The following is a 22989-nucleotide window of genomic DNA, read 5'->3' as shown; positions in this document are numbered from 1 at the left end:
TTGTAGAAAAATTTCCAAACAAAAATAGATGACAAAGTCAAATCTCATAAGATTTACCCGATGTTCCTGTTCACCACAATTATTTTCAGCTAAAATCTCTGTTACTGTCTTCCCCTTTGGATGACTGCCAAAGAGTCACTGGTCGCTGTGTTTCAGAGAATTTGTAACAAATACAGATTTCACTGATAAAACGCAAATTTCTCACAGAGCAAAGAAACTCTTCCGTTTTTCTTTCCCAATTTTTGTGAATGGAACTGACAGACACACAGTGGAACAAGTAGCCTCTATGCTAATGACGACATTTCTGGAACTTCATGACCAAGATGAATTTTCCAGGCTGAAGCAAGCAAGTTATGAGAAGTTCAGAGAGTTTCAGAGCTCAGCTTAGTAGACTTAATAAGGCAAATATACAAGTATTCAAGTAATTTATGAATATGCGCTTTTTAGGTATACATATTCAGCTGCTTATCAATGCAAATGTTGAAGTCTGCCAATCACATGAAAGCAACTCTGGCATGTAGACATGGCCAAGATGACCTGCAGATTCTTAGCATCAGAATGGAGAAGAAAAATTACATCAGTAATTTTGAAAGTGACAATGTTGGTGCCAGACGGGTTGGTCTGAGTATTTCAGAAACTGCTGATTTTATAGAGAATGATTAGAAAAAGAGAAAATATCCAGTGAGCATCAGTTCTCTGGATCATAAAGCCTTGTTGATGTCAGAGGTGAGAAAAGTGCCACAGGAAGGCAACAGTAACTCAAATATCTACCTTTTACAACTGAAGTATGCAGAAGAGCATTTCTGAATACATAGCAATTTGAACCTTGAAGTAGATGGACTACAATAGCAGAAGACCACACCACATGCCCCCTCCCATCAGCAAAGAACAAGAAACTGAGGCTACATTTCACATGGGTTCAGTGCACCCATATTGTGATGACTGCTTCCAGCAGGATAACACAACGCCGCAAAGCTCAAATGATCTGAAACTGGTTTCTTAACCATGACAATGAGTTCCTTGTACTCAAGTGGCCTCAATAGTCACCAGATCTCAAACCATTACAGCATGTCTGGTATGTGGGATGTGTTGGATTGGAAGATTCCCATTATGGATGTGCAGCTGACAAATCTGCAGCAACTGTGTGATGCCATCATGGCAATATGGACCAGAATTGTTAAGGAATGTCTCCAGCACCTTGTTGAATCTGTGCCACAAAGAATTAAGGCAGGCAGCCTACTACTAACCAGGTGTACCGTGAGATTCAAATATTACTAAAACTTATCTGTTTAAAGTAGGGAAAATCCTAAAATAGAATGAGTCCCATTTAGTAAAAGGTATGATTTCTGGAGAAGGGTCAGCAACCCACATGTCCTGATTTACATCGGTACAGTTCAAGACATTTACTCATTAAAGCCACCCCTAAATCCAGTAATAGAGGGTGAACTACAAGTCTTTTCAAGCATTTTAAACTGTAACAAAAACCTGTACCAGAGTCTCTCTATTACCTAAAACAACCACAGAAGAAGAGACAGGCCAGCTTTATCATTTGTTGTGGCCAAGTGCATTTAAATTTTGCATTACAGGTACTCATCAATTCCATTATATCTTTTTAATTTTAACAATATTTTTTCTGTCTCTTTTTTCTAAAACAAGTTTGCCCTATCTGAACCACCAGATGTGACCACTGCAGTATCCCATCTTTTCTCCAAATGAAAGCAAATAGCAAAGAGTTTCTGTAAATATCCTCACATGCAGCGTCAGATTCCTATCCTTGCCTGACAGTCGATTTTGTAAGTGGCTGGGTGGGGATTAGGCCAAGGAAATGTAGTTGGTGTAAAACATAAATACAGGCTGACAAGTATTTCCTCTTGAATCTGGTCGTATGTCAGAGCCAGCAGAGCTCACACGACAGTCACACTCAGGAAAATAGTGGTTGGAGACCACGATGCAAACAAAGTGATTGCGAACATGTGCATTTCTTTGCCTGGGAAGTGGTAGCTTTGTGGAAGGGACATTTTGATAGACATGAGTTATATAACTGCACCTATTGAAGGAGGTACAAAAAATGAAAAAGCATGAATGTTCCTCTCTATGTGTGTACACTGCTGAGAAAAGACTGGGAGAGATGCTTTCACTGTGTACTGATCTATGTGTACAAATGTGACTAAAAGCCTGAAACACTGGAAACAACTCTCATTGTCAAAGAGTAAGAGTTGAGGGTGCCATGTGCCCAAAGTCTGGTCGATCAGTTGATCGTCACAACTACTTGCAATCAGTCTCCGACAGCAAAAAACTATTTACTGCACTCACTCACCAACCACCAATTTTTCCAGGTTGTAGGCTCTTCCATTGACCACACAGTCAACAAATCCAGATTTCTTTCTTCTATTTTTGGCATGAATATGGACTCACACATTCTTTGTCTCGTTATCCAGATGTATGTGTTGTCTCCCAAGGAAAAAAACAACAACAACAACAACAAAAAAACAAAAAGAAAAGAAAAAGTTAACAGCTGTGCTGCAGAAAAAGCAATTTGCACAGGGTTATTAGGACAGGGCCTCCATCCACAGCTGGGAACTCAAGGCCTCTGGCGGTTTCATAATGAGACGTCTATTGATTTTGGGTTTTCTATTAGAAATGCTGGATGAATTCCATTTCATTTAGCTGCTGTTCAGATGGCTTGAATGGAAAAATGGCCAAATCAGAGAGTCACTGTTCATTACATGTGGAGAAAATAGTGGGGCTCCTGTTTTTGAGGCCAGAAGCTGCTGTGTGTAGAATGCCTTTCAGAAATTGAACTTTTTGAATGTATTTTTCTGTGCTCATCCAAGTTTAATATTGGCTACATTATTGTAGTTATTCAGCTCTCTCTATGAATTTGCCACAAAATAAGACTATTTCAGAAACAATCCCCTAGAATCAGATCTTATTTGTCTGACATACACTTTCCATCTCACCTCATTACATCACAGCCTCAAAAGACAATTCCGTACACGTCATTTGCATTCAGCTGCATTTAGATTATTGACAGCAATTTTTGCACTCTTTCATCCTTTAAACACGTTGCCCTCATCTTTACAGATTACTACATCCTTGAGAACAACTCTTTGCTGAAGGCAGCCTTGAAGTACAAAAGGATCCAGCTGACAGACTTCAGAACCGTTCCAATGGAACATTTTGGTAAGGAAGTGTAGGTTTCTGTGGTGTTAGTGTAACTCACGGGTGAGCTGCAATACATCGACTTTTCTCTCATTTCTTGTTACAGATTTACCTTTGAAGATCTCGTACCCACCAGACTTCTCTGATTCCCGCCACTATGGACTTCTGTTGGTCGTGTATGTTTCACATGTGCTTTCTTCTATATCTCACATTCCTTGGTCAAGTAACAGAGAACAGAAATGTATGAATATTTAATGCATTAGTTTCCAGTTGTAATCACACTCCTGACTGTAATTTGCATGTAAAGTAACTGGGGTCATGTTAAGTCAATCACAGCGTACCTTTGTGGCAACCTGTGATTCAGTCTTCTTCATATCCATTTGAATAATGAACCAATAAAAGCAAAAATAATCACTGACAGGATGAAGTGCTTCTATTCCAGACTGATTGTAAAGAGAACCTATTTTCCTTATTTTCTGCCATGTAAAATGTATATAATAAAACTGAAAGGTTGCACTAAGGTCCAGATGAAGGTAAAAAAAACATTATTTTTAACTGTTAAACAGCTAAAAATAAGTCAGTGTACCATACCTTTGCACTGGGTCGCATGTTGCATTATGAAAAAACTATTTCAGTCTTTAGAAGGAATCAGCTTAGAAGTCTTAGGAGTACGTGTCTTAACTCAAAGTAGATTAGACCAACTTCTGAGGTAACTTTTGAAAGTAAAACAAATGAGCAAAAATGCTAAACTTGAACAAATTCCTTAATAGTATTTTGATAAATACCGTAAGCCTGTTATTAGGCACTTTCATACCAAAGAGTTCTAATGACTCCCTGAGGGTTGCTGCCCACCGAGAGGAGCAGTGGAACAAGATGAAGGATGTTTGTGGTGCAAGCTGTGCGTTTGTTGTTTGTCATGGGCTTCAGGATGACAACCTAATTGGAAAGCCAGGGTTTCTGCCAGAAAACTGACCAGCCCCAGGATGGTTAGGGTGATTGCAATTAATCTGCACTTGATTAATGCGGCACTATCTTACCACCAACCACTATAACACTATGATGTCATTGCACACACAGAGTGGTTTTTTACTTGCCTTGTAATCCGATTCCTCCTCGTTTCCTCTCTACATTGCTTAGCTTCATGTTGATAGTCAAGGCAACAAGCAGAGAGTGAAAATTTTGAAATTTGTCTTTCATAATGTTTTTTTGTTTCATTTTTAGACCTCTTTTTACTGGGAAGTTGTATCAGCTCAAAAAGGAATTTCTTCCAGTTCTAGAAGTTATGTGACCAGTGCAGCTTCATGCTGCCTGAAAGTGCCTGATTATGTTTGTTCTCTGTTCAGTGACGGCGCCCCTGGAGGTCAATCCGTGAGTGACCGTTTCTCCCTCAGCTGGGACTCGGTCCTCGTCAGCTCTGACAACATCATCGTGGCCCGTCTGGACGGCCGGGGCGGCGGCTTCCAGGGTCAAAGGATACTGCACGAAGTTCACCAGAGACTGGGAACTGTTGATGTTCAGGACCAGATTGCAGCAGTGGAGTATGTTATCACATCCATTTTATTTTACTTTTAATCATCTTGTACTTTGAGATAAAAAATTCAAATATGTGCAAATCCCCTGAACAAGAGCTTTGTAACTCAGTTTGGAATTGAAAGCAGAGTGCCATCCTCTTCTTATTTGATCTGAATATTTCTGCACTACTGTGTCTAATTTAAGTCTTGGAAATGGTTCTCAAGTCAAGAATAAAGGAAGAAAATCCTTTAAAGAATAAAAGTTCCAGATAAAATCCTTTTGACATAATATAGACTAGACTTAAATTAGAAACCATAGTGTAGACAGTTTCAGATGAAATCATAAGAGGTTCTGGATGTTTCATTATTTGGTTTAGGAGCTGCCAGTTCAGACAGCACATGGATTTAACAGCAGACAATACATACCTTTGTTAAATACTGTAAGATACTGATTTCCTTTGCTGTTATATCCAAAAAATACCTAAATAACAAAAAATTCAGAATGCTTATCTTAAAGGATAATCAAAAAATCTATGTAAAAACTGTCACAACTCCCCAAATTAAAAAATATATATATATATTCGGTTTGTAACCCTTCAGACATACGTATTTAATGATGGATAAAGAATACTTTACTATGCATATTTATAATGCCAAAGCAATTAAGTAAGTAAGTAAAAGTAAGTAAAATTTATTTATATAGCACTTTTTAAGACAAGAAGCTGTTACAAAGTGCTTCACATGAGAATAAAAGGCATGTCAAACAAACAATATAACAATATAAAAGAAGTATAAAAGCATATCAAACAAAGCAATAGGACAGTATAAATATCAAACAAAAACAACATATTACACACGAACATTACCCAAATGCCTGTCTAAACAGATGTGTTTTAAGCTGTTTTTTAAAAGAAGCCACAGTGTCGATAGTGCGTAGCGGGAGAGGTAAACAGTTCCACAGTATTGGAGCTAGGGTTTGAAAAGCGCGATCCCCCTTCGTTTTCAAACGGGTCCATGGAATAGATAAAAGACCACTATCAGTGGATCTAAGAATCCGCTTTGGAGAGTAGGTTTGGAGAAGCTCAGTGATATAATTAATATATCAGTGATAATTACAGTATAAGTAAGTAAGTAAGCAAGTGCCAAAATCATATGTTGATTGTTACTCTAATATTTTTATAATATAATTATTACAATTATTTAAGCCAGTGGATCTAAAACTTTTTCATGATCCATTTCATTAGCTAAAAAACCCCAAAGGTTGTTTTCAGTCATGAACAATGAAACAGTTTCAAATTAAATTTTGATAAAATGGTGAGCACAACAGGATCAACTAACTCTTTTTTTGATTTTTCCCAATAAAAATCATATTTACTCAGCTGAGTTTCACTACATGTTTTTCCACTGCTTGTTTGTGCTACACCGAAAATTGCTCCCACCAAGTGAAGCCCGCCCCATAGTTTAAGAATAATTAATTTAAAAGCAAGATTCTCACTCTTTTCCCAGGAGAGAACCCCACGATACATCCAAAACAAAAGGCCATTCGCCACTATGAACAGACACTTTGGAGCCTTTTGTCCAAGTGATTAATAATTATGAATATCAAACTTTCTCAGTGTCATCTTACAGGAATTGATCAATGTTAAAATGAATAAATAAAACAGGTTATACTTTTTTTTTAAATTTAATCATCAAATTCATATGTTTTACACAAACAAAACGCAAGGCAGTAGTTGTTGTTGCTACTGTTTGTACAGTAAGTTGCAATAAGTGATCAGTGGAGTATAAATTCTCTGCTCGTTCATGCTCATAAAAAGTAAAATCCTTTCAGCCTCTTTGTCCCACTGAACTCTTTGAAGTTTATAGACACTCTGCTTAATTTGCATTTTAGAGTCAAAACAGGGAGAGTCAGGCACAGCAAGAATATGGTGCACACTGAGGTGGGACTCTAGTCTCTTAGGAGTCGTGGCAGGGCCACCATTAGCATTTTTGCATTTAGCCAGACTCAACATGTACTTTTTTTGGTCATGTAACATTATGATGTTTTTTGATTTGGGTCTTGTGATGTGATCTTTGCTGTGAGATTGTTGATGGAGAATTATAAAGAAGGTCAAAAGGAGCTGCAATGTCTTTGGATCTAGAAAAAGCATATGAGAGGGTTGCAAGAGAGGAAATGTTGTATGAGGAACACAGGATTGGCAGAACAGCATGTGAGGGTGGTGAAAGACATGTATGAGGACAATGAGACAGTGGTGAGGTGTGCCGTAAAAGTTACAGGGTGGGATTGCATCAGATATTAGCTCCGACCTGCTTCTTGTTTGCAGTGATGTTGTACAGGTCGACTATTATCTTTGCAGATGACATAGTGGAGTGAGTGGAGATGAGGGTTAGGGGTGATTTGTGATTTTTGATTCTGTTTTAATATCAGTTTCATATCAGACTTTACACATATACAGTGGATTTTTTAACCTTCTTTAGGCAGGAGGAGGACTATCGGGATTTAAAATCATGTGCTTTACTTATGTGCTCAAATTGATGGTGCAGCCATATCGCCTCATGCATGTTTATGAAGGCAGGAGGTGTATCCAAGAATAAAATCATTAGAACTCACTGAAGTTTCTGCTATTTTTCAAGTGTTTTTTAAATATTTATTGATATCCCACTTCTTGGTTCCTCCCATGCAACCACATTTAAGAAGTTCTTTAGGTCATATACCATGTGTGTGTTTCTCCAGATACATGATGAAGTTTCCATACATTGACCGGACAAGGATAGCAGTGTTTGGAAAGGTGAGCCTCCTTTTTTTCCCTCCAGTTTTCTACATTACATTTGTGACCATCTAATTTGTATTTTTACTTCCATTGCTGAAATTATTAAGTGCCAAGAAGCTACTTAGTAAAATTTCTACTGAGTGACTCCAGTGATTGAATCCAAGTTCATTTTTACACTCGATGGATTTCAGCAATTAGAGATGAATAAATGTTTGTGTTTGCTCACTTAGGGATACGGAGCCTACATAACATTAATGATGCTGAAGTCTACTGACAGCCTGTTTAAATGTGCGTGTGCAATGTCACCAGTGACCGACTGGAAACTCTATGGTGAGTAAAACATCTCTCAAAAGAGTTTAATTCACATTAAAGATACATTTTACAAGCGGAAAGGCAAATATAAGTAAAGAGTGTTCATGTGGAGGAGCAGAGAAAGAAAAAAAAGAAAAAGATTTATTATTTTGCCTTTCACCAAATGCTGGTCAGGATAGTGTGACCACTGTGGGAGATCAGTAGAACTGCTGTGGTGCACTTTCCTGTGAATTTCATACATTGTGGAATTTCAGACCATTGTGTTGGTTCACAACAATAAATAAATATAATTATATAGGCAGCATTATGTACCACACCGCAGTTTTATTTGGCTTGAATATCCTAGCTACTAATGTGCACAGAATATACTTTATTTCTCTATACTGTGACACAGTACTATTGAACATGTTCTGGTTCTGCATTTTTGTTTTTTTTAAGTGATATTCTTTTTATGTTCATACTTTTTAGTGTCCCCAGTGTTTCATTGTTGTTGTCTTCCCATGTTTTCCCTCTGGGTTAGCTCCCTTGTCTTCCTTGTTTCTGCTTCTTGTTTCACTTTGGGAATTGTTCTTCCTTGCATGTCAAATAAGTCCTAGCTTCATGGGTACATTTGAATAGTCTGCTTTGCTTAGGAAAGTTTCATTCTGGCACTCATAAGAACTGTTTGAATTCTTCAGATGCTAAGCAAGAGGAGAGGAGATAATATCATCCTACAATTTATAGTGATGCAATATCCAACCATTCCTTAAAAGATCAGCATAGTTGGAAAAGTGGTGGAGCATATTTTCCGTTTTATACCCTAACCTACTGATATATATTTTGAATTTTTAATCATTAAACCCCAAGGTTAGCGGTGAACATTAAAATGCTGTCATGAAATGCTTGTTGTCCAGGTGTTGTCTTTCATGAAGAATAGATTTATCCCTAGTGTGGTTGGACTGTCTCCACAATGAGTTTCTCTTTCTCTTAGTCTTTATCACTTTATCACTCCTCCTTGGCCTCATGAAGTTTCTTGTGAAGGCCAAGGAAAAATAGCAGGGAAAGTATAGATGCAGTAATATTTCTCTCTGTCTTCCCTCTAATTCCCTGATTGTTTTCACCTGTGTCTTGTCTCCTGCTTTTTGTTATTTCCCTGCTTTGTGATTGTACTCCCCTTGTTGTCATTTGCACTGTGTGAGCTCCTAACTTTAATAGCTGCTATGAGTTTATCAGAATAGAGCATTTTTAGACAATCATGAAACAGTTGGTCCTGATTTATCATCACCATATTGCATCATCATCTTTATTCATTAAAAGCCCAGTATATTTTCCCAAACATGAATTATGCATCTCATGTGTAACAATTTAGACTCATGTCTACACCCAAAAGCAAAACTTAATTCTCCATATTGAGCAGTGCTCAATATGTCAATGACAGCCAAAAACTAATCTGCATTTCTAGCTGTCTGAAGCAAACGAAAAAGACATACCTCATGTCTGCAACATCTGATGATTAATGGGCTGTTCAACCAATTAACGTACACAGTAAAGTGACAAAGTAAACCTAGATCATTTATCAATAAACTGACTAAATATAAACTTTATTCTTCTCCTTTAACCTCTCACTAAAAATGACCTGTTTACTTCTGTAATCTGAGTGTGAGATGAATCCGACCACTGTAAACATTGTCCTCTGCAACACTGAGATGACACAGATGACTTCTTCACCACCACAAGCTGCTATTTACTTTTTACTAAAAGTATTTAATTTGGCCCTGAATAACAGGATCTCCACTTTGTGCAGGTACTTAGCTGCAGCTGAAGCACTGTGTGCTAGTGGCACTGTTAAGAATGTCTCACTTCTCATTTGCACAGCGTCAGCGTTCTCTGAACGATACCTCGGCATGCCATTACGGGATGACAGCAGATATCAGGTGCGTGTTTGCTGCTTCCACGAGCATGTTTCCTGTTGATCTTTGAAAGCGTTAACATCAGTGACACACCTACAGTTAAGCTCCTGCAGTTACTGAAAGCAGCTGCTATCAAAGTCAGAGGCAGCGATGCTTTGCTTTACTTTTTCTTTTTTTTAATGCTCTGTAGGATTTTGTCACTCATCTGTCTTTGGTTACTCTGAACTCCGGTGTGTCAGATCACATGCCGAAGTTTGGGTTTTTGTTTTTTTCAGCTGCAGTGAGACTGTCGCTCTCAGGCCTCTTGATGTTCAGCTATCAGATGTGCTTTTCTCCCAGTGTGATAGGAAGGAGGCAGTGAAGAAGAACAAAACAGTTTTTTGTACAAGCACAAACAACAAATCTGACCCTGACAAGTATTTCACGGCTTCTGCTGTTGCACAACTTACATTTTCCTCATAATTTATGCAATCTGTGATATTTCAAGAACAGAAAATAATATCTGTGGGAGATACTTTATCACTTAAAGATCTCTAATTAATTTGAATGACTCTGTCAGTGAGTGTCTGCATGTAGAATGTAATTTAGTACAGTGCCATTCATTTGATCACATTCTGCATCTTTTTTTTAAATTTTCATTTCTCAATGCCAGTTAGCATATCTATCAATTAATTATCTCCCCACTCTTTCTCGCAGTTTTCCAGTGTGCTGCAGAATGTTCAAGCTCTTAGGGAACAGACACTGATGCTGGTGCATGGCACAGCAGATGGTAAGAAGCAAAATAAATCGTAGATAAAAATGAAAATACGCTATCTGTGGTGCATCACTGCTGAGCACAAAGAGGCATGCAATCCTGGAAGGTAATGAGGCAAACGCTTTTTAATCAAAAGATAAATGGAAAAGTGGGTTATCTAAATTGATGCTGGGATTTCCAGAGGAAAACATTCCCTGATTAACCATGCATGTCGGATTTGTTGAGGCATTTCCATTCTCCCAGAATCTGATTGTCTGTTTTTTTTTTTCCAGTTAGGATTCAGGCTGAATCTTGCTGACATTTTTCTCTTTTTCCTCCCAGCCAATATCCACTTCCAGCACACTGCTGAGCTCGTCAAGAACCTTGTGAAAGTTGGAGCAAACTACTCAATGCAGGTGTGTAACCCAGAGATGTCATCACTAGGTTTTTAGAGTGCATTTGGTAGAAAACAATGACCTATGGCAATGATAAATGGCTCAACTGTTACACAGTGTCAAAATAAATTTGTAAAGATACAGTAAAATGTACTTTTTTTTAAATCAAAGACTTTCCGTATTAGTTTTTTTTTTTTACAGAATATTTTTCAGTATTCTTTAGCCACACCTTGATTTTTACCATTTAATATTTACAGAAGCTTCCTTATTGAAAAATAATTAATTAATTAGGAAAATTACCAGTAAATTTTCATTTCTTTTTCACTTTGATCCTATCTGTTCTAAATGTATTTTGTTTTTATGCCTAATGATAGCCTCCCTCACACTGGCATATCCTTGGGTATCACATATAAGCTATAAAATGCAAGTTGATGCAAATAAAAAAAGTAGAAAATCTACACTTTGATCGCATCTTGATTACTTCATTTAAAATCCCCTGTGGTAGTGTACCAAAGCCCAACTGCAAAAATTGTGTCTTTGTTCAGTGAATTATGAACTATGAATTTTAACTAAACCTCCTTTAAAAAAAAGCATAACAGGAGCTCTGGCATAATTAGTGTTAGGCAGAGCATCTTATAGTTGTCACTTGACTAGAATAAAGTGTGGTGGAGCTCATATAGCAAAGTTATGCATCCTAAATATAGCACCTGCTTATTATTTAAGGTTTTCTTTAAAAGAAGCAGTAAAGATAACTTACAGAGATACAGTCCAAGCTGGTGTCTTTTCTAAATGCACGACCAGCTTGTTCTGATTCCGGGGAAACTGTGAGAAACGTGTGTTGTTTTTTGAAAGTCACTGACATGTCTCAGTTATGCAAAAGCTTCCCTTCAGTGGTGGGTTAGTAAGATTGGGTTGTAAGTTCCAAGTGTAGATTCCAAACAGGAGGTGAACCTTCTGGCTAAGGAACCTGTGACTTATGCTACTGTCACTTATTCAGCCTCCTAATATGGCCTTGGTAGGTCTCTAAAATGTCACCATTATCTCTCAGCTGCTTATATTGCAGTTGGTGGTGCATTTGAGGTACAGCATTAAAAGCAGCCTTGTTTTTACTGATGAGGCACTGACAAAATGGCATCTTACGATGCCCTTTGACAAGAACTCATTTGTATGAAATAAACAAAATATGACAAGGGTTCACACTGAGAGCATTGCAGTTACATGATGTATGTTTTAACCACTGCATTACTAGAAATCCCCTATGTTGCAAGATTACGTCAAGGATTTTTTCATTGCGCTCTGATCCCAGTCTTTTAGATGCCAATGGTGTTGCAGAAACACCAGTGGCTGTGGTGCACTGAAGGCAAGATGTCCTTGCCGTCAGTACACCACAGCAATATTGAATGCTGAGAGACAATAGTTGTCTTACAAGAGTCCATAAGGAGGTTGGTAAAGTGGCAGTTAGATGACCATAATTTAATTCAGACTTTTGTGTTTTGTTTTGTTTTTTTACTTTTTCTCTCACTTGCTGCATAGTTTTAGGCTATGATTGGGAAGGGTTGAAGTATTCCACTTTATGAAATTAACTCTGCTCTGCTATTAATTTTGGCACTTTGTTTAAATGTGATGCAAAATAGGAGGGAATCTCACCTCACTCTGCCCAGAAGCCAGGCTATACAGCAGAAGATGCAGCTGTGAGATTCTAATGGAATAGACAACGATTATATATCACTACATAAGTCAATGAAATGAAATGTTTTAGTAACAGTACACTTTGAGCAAAAGCAAGTTGTGTTTCTGGCCACCCAGTGAATCGATCGAATCCATTTTTCCTCCACAAAACAGCTGGCCTTTTAGCTGCTAAATACCCCTATACATTAACCAGAAAGTCAATAACTTTGTCTTATTTCTGTTTGGTGCAAAACAACTAGTCTGTACTGTGTTTTCAAAGCTTTTTAGTTTAGTCCCACTAATAGAAGCAAAGAACGTGAGAGGAATGAGAGTGAACCAAAACAATAAGCTAAAAGACACAAAAAAGACTCCACAAACCTGAGGTGGTTGTGTGCAATCAAAGTACCCTGAAAGCTGTTTTCCATTTCTTTTACCCACCAGATCTACCCAGATGAGGGACACTTCCTGTCTCAGCAGAGTCGTCAGCACCTCTACACCACACTGACCAGTTTCTACAGGGAGTGTCTGAAGGAGGAGTTGCTACCGCTACCCGATGAAGAGGAAGAAGAGGAGGAGTAGGAACATGTCTTTGGGAGTCAGACCTTTGGCAGAGCTTGAAGAATTTTGCTGAAATCCGGCCTTTCATGTTTGGACCAAGTGTTTCGCCAGAAAAGGACACTGGGGTAGAGCTGCTGATGCTCCCAAAGTGTGTGTGTGTGTGTGTGTGTGTGAGCACTCCTGTGTGTGTGTCTGTGTATGTATAAATGTGAAGAAAAAGATAGCTAAAGGACACGACAAGTGACACTCGCATTGCCGGGACTTGAGGCGCGAACTGCCGTCTAGCATAAAGTCATTTCAGTTTTGGGACGCTCAGTTTCTCGGCAAAGCACACTGAAGATCTTCTGCAGGTTCTCCGAGCTGCAGTCATTCACACTTAACAAAGTGCATGGTTCTTTTCCCCCCTCGCCTTTCAGCTTCACTCATTCTTGCCATGTCAGTCTCCTTTGTGGCACTGCGTCACTTTGGAAGACAAGAACACCGATATACACCTTTGATCTCACCTCTCTTTCGGTTGTTGTATCGTTGCACAAGGAAATGCTCCAGTCATCTGCAAAAAAGTTTAGTCACGCAAGTTCACTACAACCTGAGCAGATCCTGAATAAGTGCAATTTCCTGCTGAAACCCTCTGCCATCGCCCACCCTGAATGGAAACAGTGTTTAGAGGTCACACTTTATTGTACAGCGGTCTTGTGTAGACATGTACAATGCCTTATGAGGTTCAACATACTGTAATATTACTTGCTGGCAGTGGTAGTCATCCATTAGCAGTGTCATGTTAACCTATGTCAACTCAGGTCCTCGAGACACAGCGTTGCAGTCAGTTTAGAAACTCTTAAGTTTGGGATGAAGATAACAGGTTTATAGGCCATATAGTAATTTCAGTTTCAGGCCACACTGAAAAAGTTCTCCATCTTAATATGTGATTTGAACCCTTAAATCAAGTTGCACAACTTTAAAAAGGTGTGAGATCATTTTCCAATGCATCTCCACCAGAGTAAGGAACCATTTCACGTATTTTTGGACACTAAAAGACATTAAAAAAATGTGGGAAACAATTCAAAGTGGCTAAACTAAGATGGGGAATTTTACAGTATCAGTAAGGTGTTTGCATGTCTACAGGGAATGTGTCAAGTGTTGCCACATTTTGTACAGTACAATACAGCAGAGTGTGTACATAAATATATTTTTAAGATGTCAGATCTCATAGAAAGTTTAGTCTATGGGGATGGATTGATTTGACCTGGACGTCTTGTACTTTCATTTCTTTTCTGTTTTCTTTCAAGCTGTTGATTTTCTTCTTAGGATGGATTTTGTAATGCTTGTTCTCGTTCTTTTTGCTGTTTAAAAGGGCAGGGTTGAGGGTTGAGGTTTTGGGGTTATTGTGATTGTCCTCTAGTGATGATTATAAATAATAATAATAATAATAATAAAAAAGGTAAAAAAAAAAAAAAAACTAAACTAAAAAAAACAAACTTTGAGTTATTCTGGTGTATTGAACATAAATGACAGAGAACCAAATCGGCTGCATTCATTTGCAGGACTGAGCACTTCGATCTAAAGTTTCATTTGTTTGTTACCTTGGCAGTCACATTAAAGAGACCCAGTCATCTGTCATGGCCGAGGGCTACCTGCATTAATGATTTAGCAGGCAAGATCTTCTTATTTAAAGTCAAACATACTTGCATCAACACTGAATGTCTGTGTGCATTAATCACTGCCTGCACTTAAAAGCCTGAATGACCAAGCAGATGTTAATTCTTAAATTTGTAGTATCCAGAGTTAGGTGGTGTTTATCAGCTTGTCTAATAGCAAAATGTGTAACAGCTATGCTTGTTCAGAGCTCAAAACAAACTCTAATGGTCATTTTTTAAGCAGGAATGCATCAACATGGCAACCTAGCCAGATGGAAGATGTTATGAAAAGGTCTATTTTAACACCAACTGTGATCAGTAGGCGTTAAACAACAAACAAATATTTCTCTCCTCTGTGAAAGTCCTGTTAGTCATCTCCTGAAGATGACGCTCCTAATGGAGACATTGTTTTTCTTTCTTGTCTAACGAGAAAAAAAATCTTGATAACCACATGATGTAAACGCAGATCTAAAGAAGATAATAGGACAACCGAACAAAGTCAACTCACAGTTTTAGATCTTTCAGTTCTCTCACATCAAGCTCTAATTAAACTTTTAACTCTTATTAAAGTTACTGGTGACATGGTTACATTTGGGCTAAGATCTATCTCTTTTTGTGGACTCTTCACCTGTTTGGTAAACTTTGAAAGAAGAACTGCAAATGCATTTATCACATTTAAAAAAATTACAGTTTCTGGCTTCTCAAATTGGACTTTCTATGTTCTCCACGTGCTTTCTCCCACAGCCCAAACACATGCTCATTGCTTTAACTGGTGATGCTAAATTGACTGTAGGTGTAAATGCGATGCACTGGTAACCTGTCCAGGGTGTAGCATGCCTTTTGGCCTATGACAGCTGGGATATGCTTCAGCTCCCAAATTGGATAAGCATTTAACAGCAGTGCTTGGTTGTGTGGAACTACAACGCAACAAGCCAGTATTATTCAAGTGCCGTTCCAAAGCCCGGATAAATCGGGAAGTTTGGATCAGGAAGGGCATTCAACATAAAGTATTTGCCAAATCAAGAATACAGATCACAAAGATCAGTCAATGCTTTACTTTTATTTATATGGAAGAAATCACAACAACATTTCACAAGGCGCTTTATATTACAATAATACAGAGAAAACCCCAAACATCAAACGACCTCCCTCTGAGCAAGGACTTGGCGACAGTGGCAAGGAAAAACTTCCTGTTTAAAGACAAAGGAGGGGGTGCGGGTGTGTTTAAAGGCAGAGAGAGAAGACATGCAGAGGGTTAGTGTGAGCATTTTTAGCATTTGGCTAAAACACCACCAAAGTCTAAATGAGTAACAGAAGTTAAACATACACTGTGAAGAGGAGAAAAAAAGCCTTTTATACAGATTCACACAACAATGCCCCACTTTTAAACATCTCCAAACAAACAATAATACTGCTCTCAGTCTGAATGTTACTCTCCTCAAACATTTTTTAACTTGAGAAAACAATCTGATCACAACATCAGTTTGTTGTGCACCTTTCCACCACATGATATGATGTTTTAAAAGTTCCCGATGAATATCAAATATCATTCCTTACTAGTAATACTTTGAGAGGTGTGCTTATTTGCTTAACATTATCACTGTTAGGTACTTTTGGCTTAAAGGTGATTTGTGCCTAAATCAGACTTAATCCAGCTAGCAAAGAGCTGTTACAGAAGCTGCAAATGAAACAGTGGATCTCTGCAGGATGTTGCGATATCTATGTTGATGAACTGTTACTTTAAATTCTGAGTAAATCTCCAAGAGTTTTACCTGCAAAGCCTTGTTCTCATTTAGTATTGGTCTCATATCTAAACATCTCAGCTGATGTTTAGATATATCTGTTGCTTAAACACTGGGAAGCATTGTTATGGATTCTGATTGGATGCGGCTAATTGGTAAATTTGTAAAACTGGTGCTTCTAATGAACATATCTTTTTGGAAGCACCACTCTTCCTTTCTAAAGGCAATACTCAGAGAGCTAGTTCCACCACATTTATTGAAATTTTTCAGACTTTTTGACCTTCATGTCTTAAAGTAATGATGGATTCATGTTTTTCTTTACTTAGTGTCAGTTGCTGTACTATCATAGCACTGCTAAACCATTCAACTATGTCAGCATAATATAACTGATGATAATACAACTTAAAAGCTAAAAAAAAACCTTGAACTATTATGGAGATGCCCTACTCATCAGCTTTTAATCTGCATGCCATTTGCTATGCTTAGCACATCCTGACAGCTCTGTATAAGCCCCAGCTGCAAAATTACCATTGATCCAGTCATATCACTCTGTATCACTGAAGCAAAGGGAAACATTTCAATGATCTATACTATACGAATTACATTAGAGTGCCCTTGGAGCTTCATAAATATTTGCACTGTCAGCACTTTTAAATCAAAATAAGCTATTAATGCAACACACAGATCCAAAAATGTCAAGTTTGTCAGTTTATTTGAGCGTACAAATGTTTCCAAGTATACAAATGTCAACTACAGAGGGCAATATATATATATGGTACATGAGATGCAGTTTGTCAGGCAAGTGTAGAAGTGTGAGCAGCACAGGGTTATGGTCAACAAACAATCAGTTTGCTACTGAAGGAAGGACACAGTATTTATTACAGGAGTTCTGCTGTGGCTAAAGCACACTGTACAGCATAGACTGCTTATCTTACACATGAAGTTTCTCCATTCTCCAGTTGAATTTCTTTTCACATTTTGGGGATATTAAACACTGCGTGGAACAGTAAAGGTTCAAGCTGGTCACAAACATCTGAAATTTATTAATCTATTTCTAAAAACATAGATGAAGATATTAAAAGTATTAATTGTGTTGTTCTGGGAAGATTTCTTTAAAGTTTAACAATATGTCACATGGCAATGTGCGCCCAAATAGCAGATTCATCTTAAACATACACACACAGGTTCCTTATAACAAAGATAAAGAAAGAAGAAATACAAAAGACTAAAACTCACAGTAACTTCTTCTTTGAAACTTTCATATTAAAGGTTTTCTTTACCTGATTTAAACAGCATGGCTACTTTTAAAGAAGCAAATGCTCTCAACGTCTTTAAACCCCTTCCACTCTCTGTTACATATTGTCATACGATATTTTTGTATTGCTGTGTTTGCCCGAAGCTCAGAAAAGACTATACGAGGTAAAGGCACCTGCAGGAACTGTTTGGTGATTCGGTCTGATAGTGATATGATTTGGTGGATTTATAGGTGATTTTTCTCTGTTCACAGAATGTATTCAAATGAATTCACAGTAGATTACAGGAAAGATACAAAAAAATACAAGTTTCTTTGATTCCCTGACATTTGTATGCATTACATGGTACAAACATTCAAAACAGAAACTCTTAATGGTAGTATAATATTAACCTATCTTTTGTTTTTCCCCCACAACCTCAGATTCACTGCTCTAACTTTCTTTGCATTCCAACAAATATAAAGGGAACTAACTTACATATTATAGGTCTGTAGGGTTTTATTAATCATTTTTATCAGGCAGCAGATGTTCAGGGAAACACAACCTCTCATCGTTGGCTCACGACAGCAGTTGCGCCAGTGCACTCTCCATAAAAACACCTCACCACAGGAGCTTACTTAGAACTAATCATCTTCTTTGGTGACAATGTACCCCTCCTCAAAGCAGCGGTTGAAAAAGTTCAGCACTGAGCTCAGAAAGTAGTGTTGACTCTTTACTGAAATAATGTGTCCTTCATCTGGGAATATCTAGTCAGGAGGAAATAGAAAGGAGAGTCGTTATTTCTTTGTAAAAAAAAATTAAGAAATTGTGTATATTGTAAATAAAAGGAAGGAGCCCCAAAAACAAAATAAAACATTGTCCTGATTATCATAGTACAGCCAACCAAACTATACCTGACATCAAATTTACTTCACCTCCGCACTCCGCACCACCCCAAATAAAATATGCAAATACAGTGACTATATGGAATCATTCTAATGTATATAAAGCAATGGAGACACTCATGTTGAAGAATACAATAACCGTAATAATATCAATTGTCATGTATATAAATTCAATAGCATTGCCTCTTGACTTATTTCAGCACCAGATGTGGGTGTTGCCATTAGATTTATTTATTTATTTTTATTCTTCATAGGTCTCTGTCGCTAGTTTCTCTGATAATGTCTCTGAGTGAAATAGGCAGTATTTCATACAGAGAAAGAATCAAAAGATGTCACATGCAGTTTTCTGTAGCCAACTAATGCAACTGAAAATCAAGCTAATGGATGACAGACTGGGGGAGATCCAGTAACCACTGCAGAGGCACAAATGCAAGGGGGGCATGTCAGGACTATTATCTAAAACCAGCAAGTGCACTGAAAACAGTCCAGGCGTATATGAGCAGATGATTTTGAAGGCACATTTAAAAAATCTTTTTTTTTTTTAATCTTTAATCACCATTTGTAAAATCTCGCTGACAACTTCTAAGAAAAAATAGGTTGTTTTTCTGTGTTCCCATATTTTCCTTTTCATTGCGGCTGACTGTTTGGAAAATTATTCATATAAATGTTGCCTAGCATCTGCTCACACAAGCAGCTGTCCACAAACATTGCTTTAATTGCCAAGACCTGATTTAGTAACTATCTTGTGCAGCAGAAAGAAACCATCACATATCTGACCACACTGCTTTCTGATATGGACACATGGGAAAGCAGAAGCCTTTGTTAAATGACTTTTCAACCTTCAGAGAATAAAAATAAGAAGGCTGGTTGATAAATTCACAAACACAGCACATGGGTCCGCTCTTGTTAGGGAACTGAAATGAATGTCGTGCAGAGAGGAGATGGCAGAAGTCACCTGGAGAGTGTAGTTAACATTTGATGCAGACAGCAGTTTGACCAACTCAGCGGAATGCTGGAAATGAACATTGGCTGTCAAGAGAACAAAGAATTGCAACGACAATTTAGAATACAATAACTTTGCACAACAACCATTCACCCCATTATGTAGAGCATTGTTAGGAATTCAGTAAAACAAAAGAAATGCAATTGTTAGACTAACACTTGCAGTTTGTATCTTTTCCTTTGCATTCATTTTTATGTTAAATTTGCAAAAAAGAGTTGCTAGTATGTACTTATTTACAGTTAATTGGGCAGTAAACCCTACTTAATTCTACAGCTACATATCTGCTTCATCATGTTTATCTATTCCCATGCTCACCATCTGCTGTGCCGTGGATAATAAGAAAGTTCAATGGATTTGCAGGTCCTGTGATGTTGCTGAGCAGACTGGAAATCTGCAGGAGACAGTGAACAGTCACCACCCACTGACAGAATCAGAAACAGCTTAACTACATCAGATTTAAATCTAATAAACCAGCTCATAATGTTAAAGCCATTAGCATAAAACTTTGGTTTGAAGACAAGAAACTACATCTTTAAACAGCATCAGTTCCCACTCATAAATATTTATAGCAACTTCTATCAGATGCAACCAAACACAGATGGAAGTGTCAGTAAGTGAGGGTGGATGTACTGAAGTAACAAAACTGTCAAGTGACTGAGCAGCAGAGATCAAAGCTTCCATTAATGATTTTTAATTTTGCGCTGCCATCAGCAGAACTTTGTACTTTGCTGATCTTAAACAGAAACTTCAGTTGCAAAGGTGAGAGGAGACGTAGTTTGGACATCTCTCAATCTGTTTGCATCTGGTGGTGCAGTGCTAGAAATGCTGCAGCAACAAAAGTTTCCATTTTTCTAGTTCGACTATATTTTCTTTTAGTGCCTGCAGTGTTATTTATCCATGTAGATTGTTTTTTCATTAAATTTATTTGGCATAATTTAGAAATGCATACACCTGTGTTTATTAGAGCCCATAATTCATACTGCGTGACAGAACATAACCTTAAACCAGTAAGTCTAAAAAACTCGCTGTGGACTTTGGACTGTGGGAAAGCATAGACCAAAGCACGGCTATAGAAACTTATCTAAAACTTTAAGTGATCTAGGAAGCACAGTGGCCTCAATAACTGCAAAATGAAAGATAATTGAAACTACCAGGACTGTTAGCTGTTATAAGGTTCAGACATTGCTAATGATATATGTATATATATATATATAGTCGATGGCTGCACATAAAATAAGAACACAAATGAGCTCAGCCACTACTGGAGAAGAAGAAGTGAATTATAGAGCAGCACAAAAGAAGAAAAAATCAACACACATTTATTTTTAGCAAAAATCAGAAAAGGCACAGGGATAATACATTTTTAAAATTCTCCACAATCAGTGTGCACTCAGTAAATTACGGCAACAAAATGAAAGTTTTGCAAGTATGGCTTGCAAGTATGTAATCCCTTTGCTGCTGCAAATTGTGGTGAAAACTTGATTGTGATTGACAAATTAATACTAGTTGGCATAATTTATAAAAACAGACACACCTTTGTAAGATCCCATGATTTACACTGTAAATTATAAATTATATACACTGCAGGACTTAAACTAAAGCCTGTAAGTACAAGAAACTCGCTGGAGATTTTGCACTATGCTGAGGCAAAGATCAAGGGAAACACAGAAACTAAAACTTGTGTTCTAGGGAGCATCATGACCTCAGTGACTGTTTGGAAACATCAGAAATGTTCACAGAGACAGGAGTCCAACCAAAGTAAATGATCAAACAATGAGGGCTTTCATAAATAAAGTTATAAGTGACCAAACACAAAAATTTTAAGAACTACTCTGCAGGAAGACGTGCAGGAATGATGACCACCTTAGCAGTACTATACTACAGGTCTGTATGTAGCTACTCTGAGTAAAAAGGTGAGGCACAACAGTGCTTAGTGTTTGCTAAATGTAAAGTTAAAAAACAAATGAGAATATACTATGATCTGATCAATCAAAAACGAAACAACATGGGCCATCAGTTGAACACCGGCTATTGTTATCAACTATTAATACTTTGATACACAGAATCGTGGTGGAGGTAACTTCATGGCATGGGTTTTCTTCTCAGAGGCAAAAACTTGGAAACTGATCAACTGGGAAAAAAAATTAAGTGCAAAAAGAGTGAAAGAGAGTGAAAGTGTACAAAGTGCTTTTTCAGACTATGCCACATCTGCAACATCTTTGGTTTCCTACCACTAAACCCAGTCTTGTCCCTTTACATATTTAACACTTCCACTTGCTTGGGTAACTTCTACACCAGCTATTCACTTTTGGACCACAATTACTTACAGAAAAAAAAAAAATTAAGGGATAAAAAAAACAACTTTCCCCTTTGAAGTGTTTCCTGTAAGTATTTGCTGTTAATGTGAAAGTTTTAAATCCCGTTATCGATCTGTGAGTGTCTGCATCATTCAATATTCTTGCATTTAGTATTAGAGTTGTGACATAAATAAGAATTATTAGCTAGATATGAACATGTTATATGGAACATAATAGCAAATTAAATATCTTTTCATTGCAAATTAGCCTAAGTAAATTTAAAAAAAAAAACACCACTGACATGCAAGTGTACCTGGTATTTGTGGTCCTCTCTTCCTGGAAAGCCAAAGTATTTCTCAGTGAAGGCAGACCCTTTATTGTAGACAAGAATAAAACTGTTAAAAGACATAGCATTGCTGTTTTAATTTACACATGATTAATTTTAATATTACTCCTTCACTTCATGGTGGACAAACGGTGACCATTAATGAACAGTCTTACTGCTCAAGATATTCTTATTATTAGTGGTGATGACTTTGATAATTATATGTTGTATAACTGGTGATAACGTTTTTGCAAAGTCTTGAATAAGCTTACCATACAATCTCCAGTTTGTTATAGGAGCGACAGCAATGCCACACCTGAACACAGAGCTGTGTGAAAGGACCAGAAGTGTGGACAAGAAGCCTCCATATGCCTAAAAAATATAGAAAACAAAATTTTTGTAAAAACAAAACAAAACAATAAATTGCATAGTTTTATACATGTTTCAATTTCAGTTAAAGAGGCTGTTACCTTTCCATAAACTCCAACTCTGTTGGCATCAATATAGGGCAACTTTACCAGATGCCTGAAAATTAAAAGAGCGTTAACTAAATGTCATTTTGTACGTAGTTTGTATGTAAATATTAGCTGTACCAAAACATACTCGAGTGCTGTAAGCTGATCGTGAACATCAACAGTTCCCATTCTCTGGTAAACCTCATGTAGGATCCTCTGACCCTGGAAGCTGCTGCCCCGCCCATCCAGATGGGCCACAATGACATCATTGGAACTGACCAAAACAGAGTCCCAGCTCAGGGAAAAACGGTCACTCACAGCCTGACCACCAGGAGTGCTGTCACTTTGGAAAGAGTTTAGAGTGCCAAAGTTTTCATGAAAGGATGCAAAAGAAACT

General features: G+C 37.6%; 2 protein-coding genes across 6 annotated transcripts in view; one reads left to right on the top strand and one right to left on the bottom strand.

Moving 5' to 3' along the window:
• LOC116335013 (inactive dipeptidyl peptidase 10) overlaps positions 1-15139 on the top strand; it is a 245414-nt gene extending 230275 nt beyond the window's left edge. For 3 of the 5 annotated variants that reach the window (XM_031758597.2, XM_039600263.1, XM_039600264.1), the window contains 9 exons: positions 3085-3183; positions 3269-3338; positions 4506-4700; positions 7408-7462; positions 7675-7774; positions 9611-9669; positions 10342-10414; positions 10721-10794; positions 12883-15139. In XM_031758597.2, coding sequence (XP_031614457.1) covers positions 3085-3183; positions 3269-3338; positions 4506-4700; positions 7408-7462; positions 7675-7774; positions 9611-9669; positions 10342-10414; positions 10721-10794; positions 12883-13020 — 863 coding nt within the window. In that variant the 3' untranslated portion in view covers positions 13021-15139. Of the gene's footprint in view, positions 1-3084; positions 3184-3268; positions 3339-4505; positions 4701-7407; positions 7463-7674; positions 7775-9610; positions 9670-9884; positions 10062-10341; positions 10415-10720; positions 10795-12882 lie in introns of those variants that run through there. The other 2 variants (XR_005608686.1, XR_005608685.1) reach the window with 2 other exon arrangements.
• A 1945-nt stretch (positions 15140-17084) lies between these two features.
• Positions 17085-22989, bottom strand: part of LOC116335007 (inactive dipeptidyl peptidase 10-like) — a 46540-nt gene continuing 40635 nt past the window's right edge. Inside the window, exons 15-21 of the mRNA XM_039599642.1 lie at positions 22741-22935; positions 22608-22662; positions 22410-22509; positions 22126-22184; positions 19831-19906; positions 19468-19541; positions 17085-18374 (exon numbers count right to left, since the gene is read on the bottom strand). Of these exons, the coding sequence (XP_039455576.1) occupies positions 18252-18374; positions 19468-19541; positions 19831-19906; positions 22126-22184; positions 22410-22509; positions 22608-22662; positions 22741-22935 (682 nt within the window). The 3' untranslated portion in view covers positions 17085-18251. The remainder of the gene's footprint in view (positions 18375-19467; positions 19542-19830; positions 19907-22125; positions 22185-22409; positions 22510-22607; positions 22663-22740; positions 22936-22989) is intronic.

The sequence above is a fragment of the Oreochromis aureus genome, linkage group 16 (assembly GCF_013358895.1).
Source record: "Oreochromis aureus strain Israel breed Guangdong linkage group 16, ZZ_aureus, whole genome shotgun sequence".
NCBI classification, from domain to species: Eukaryota; Metazoa; Chordata; class Actinopteri; order Cichliformes; family Cichlidae; genus Oreochromis; species Oreochromis aureus.
The sequence above is the reverse complement of the archived record's forward strand: the minus strand, read 5'-3'. Positions and strand labels throughout refer to the sequence as shown.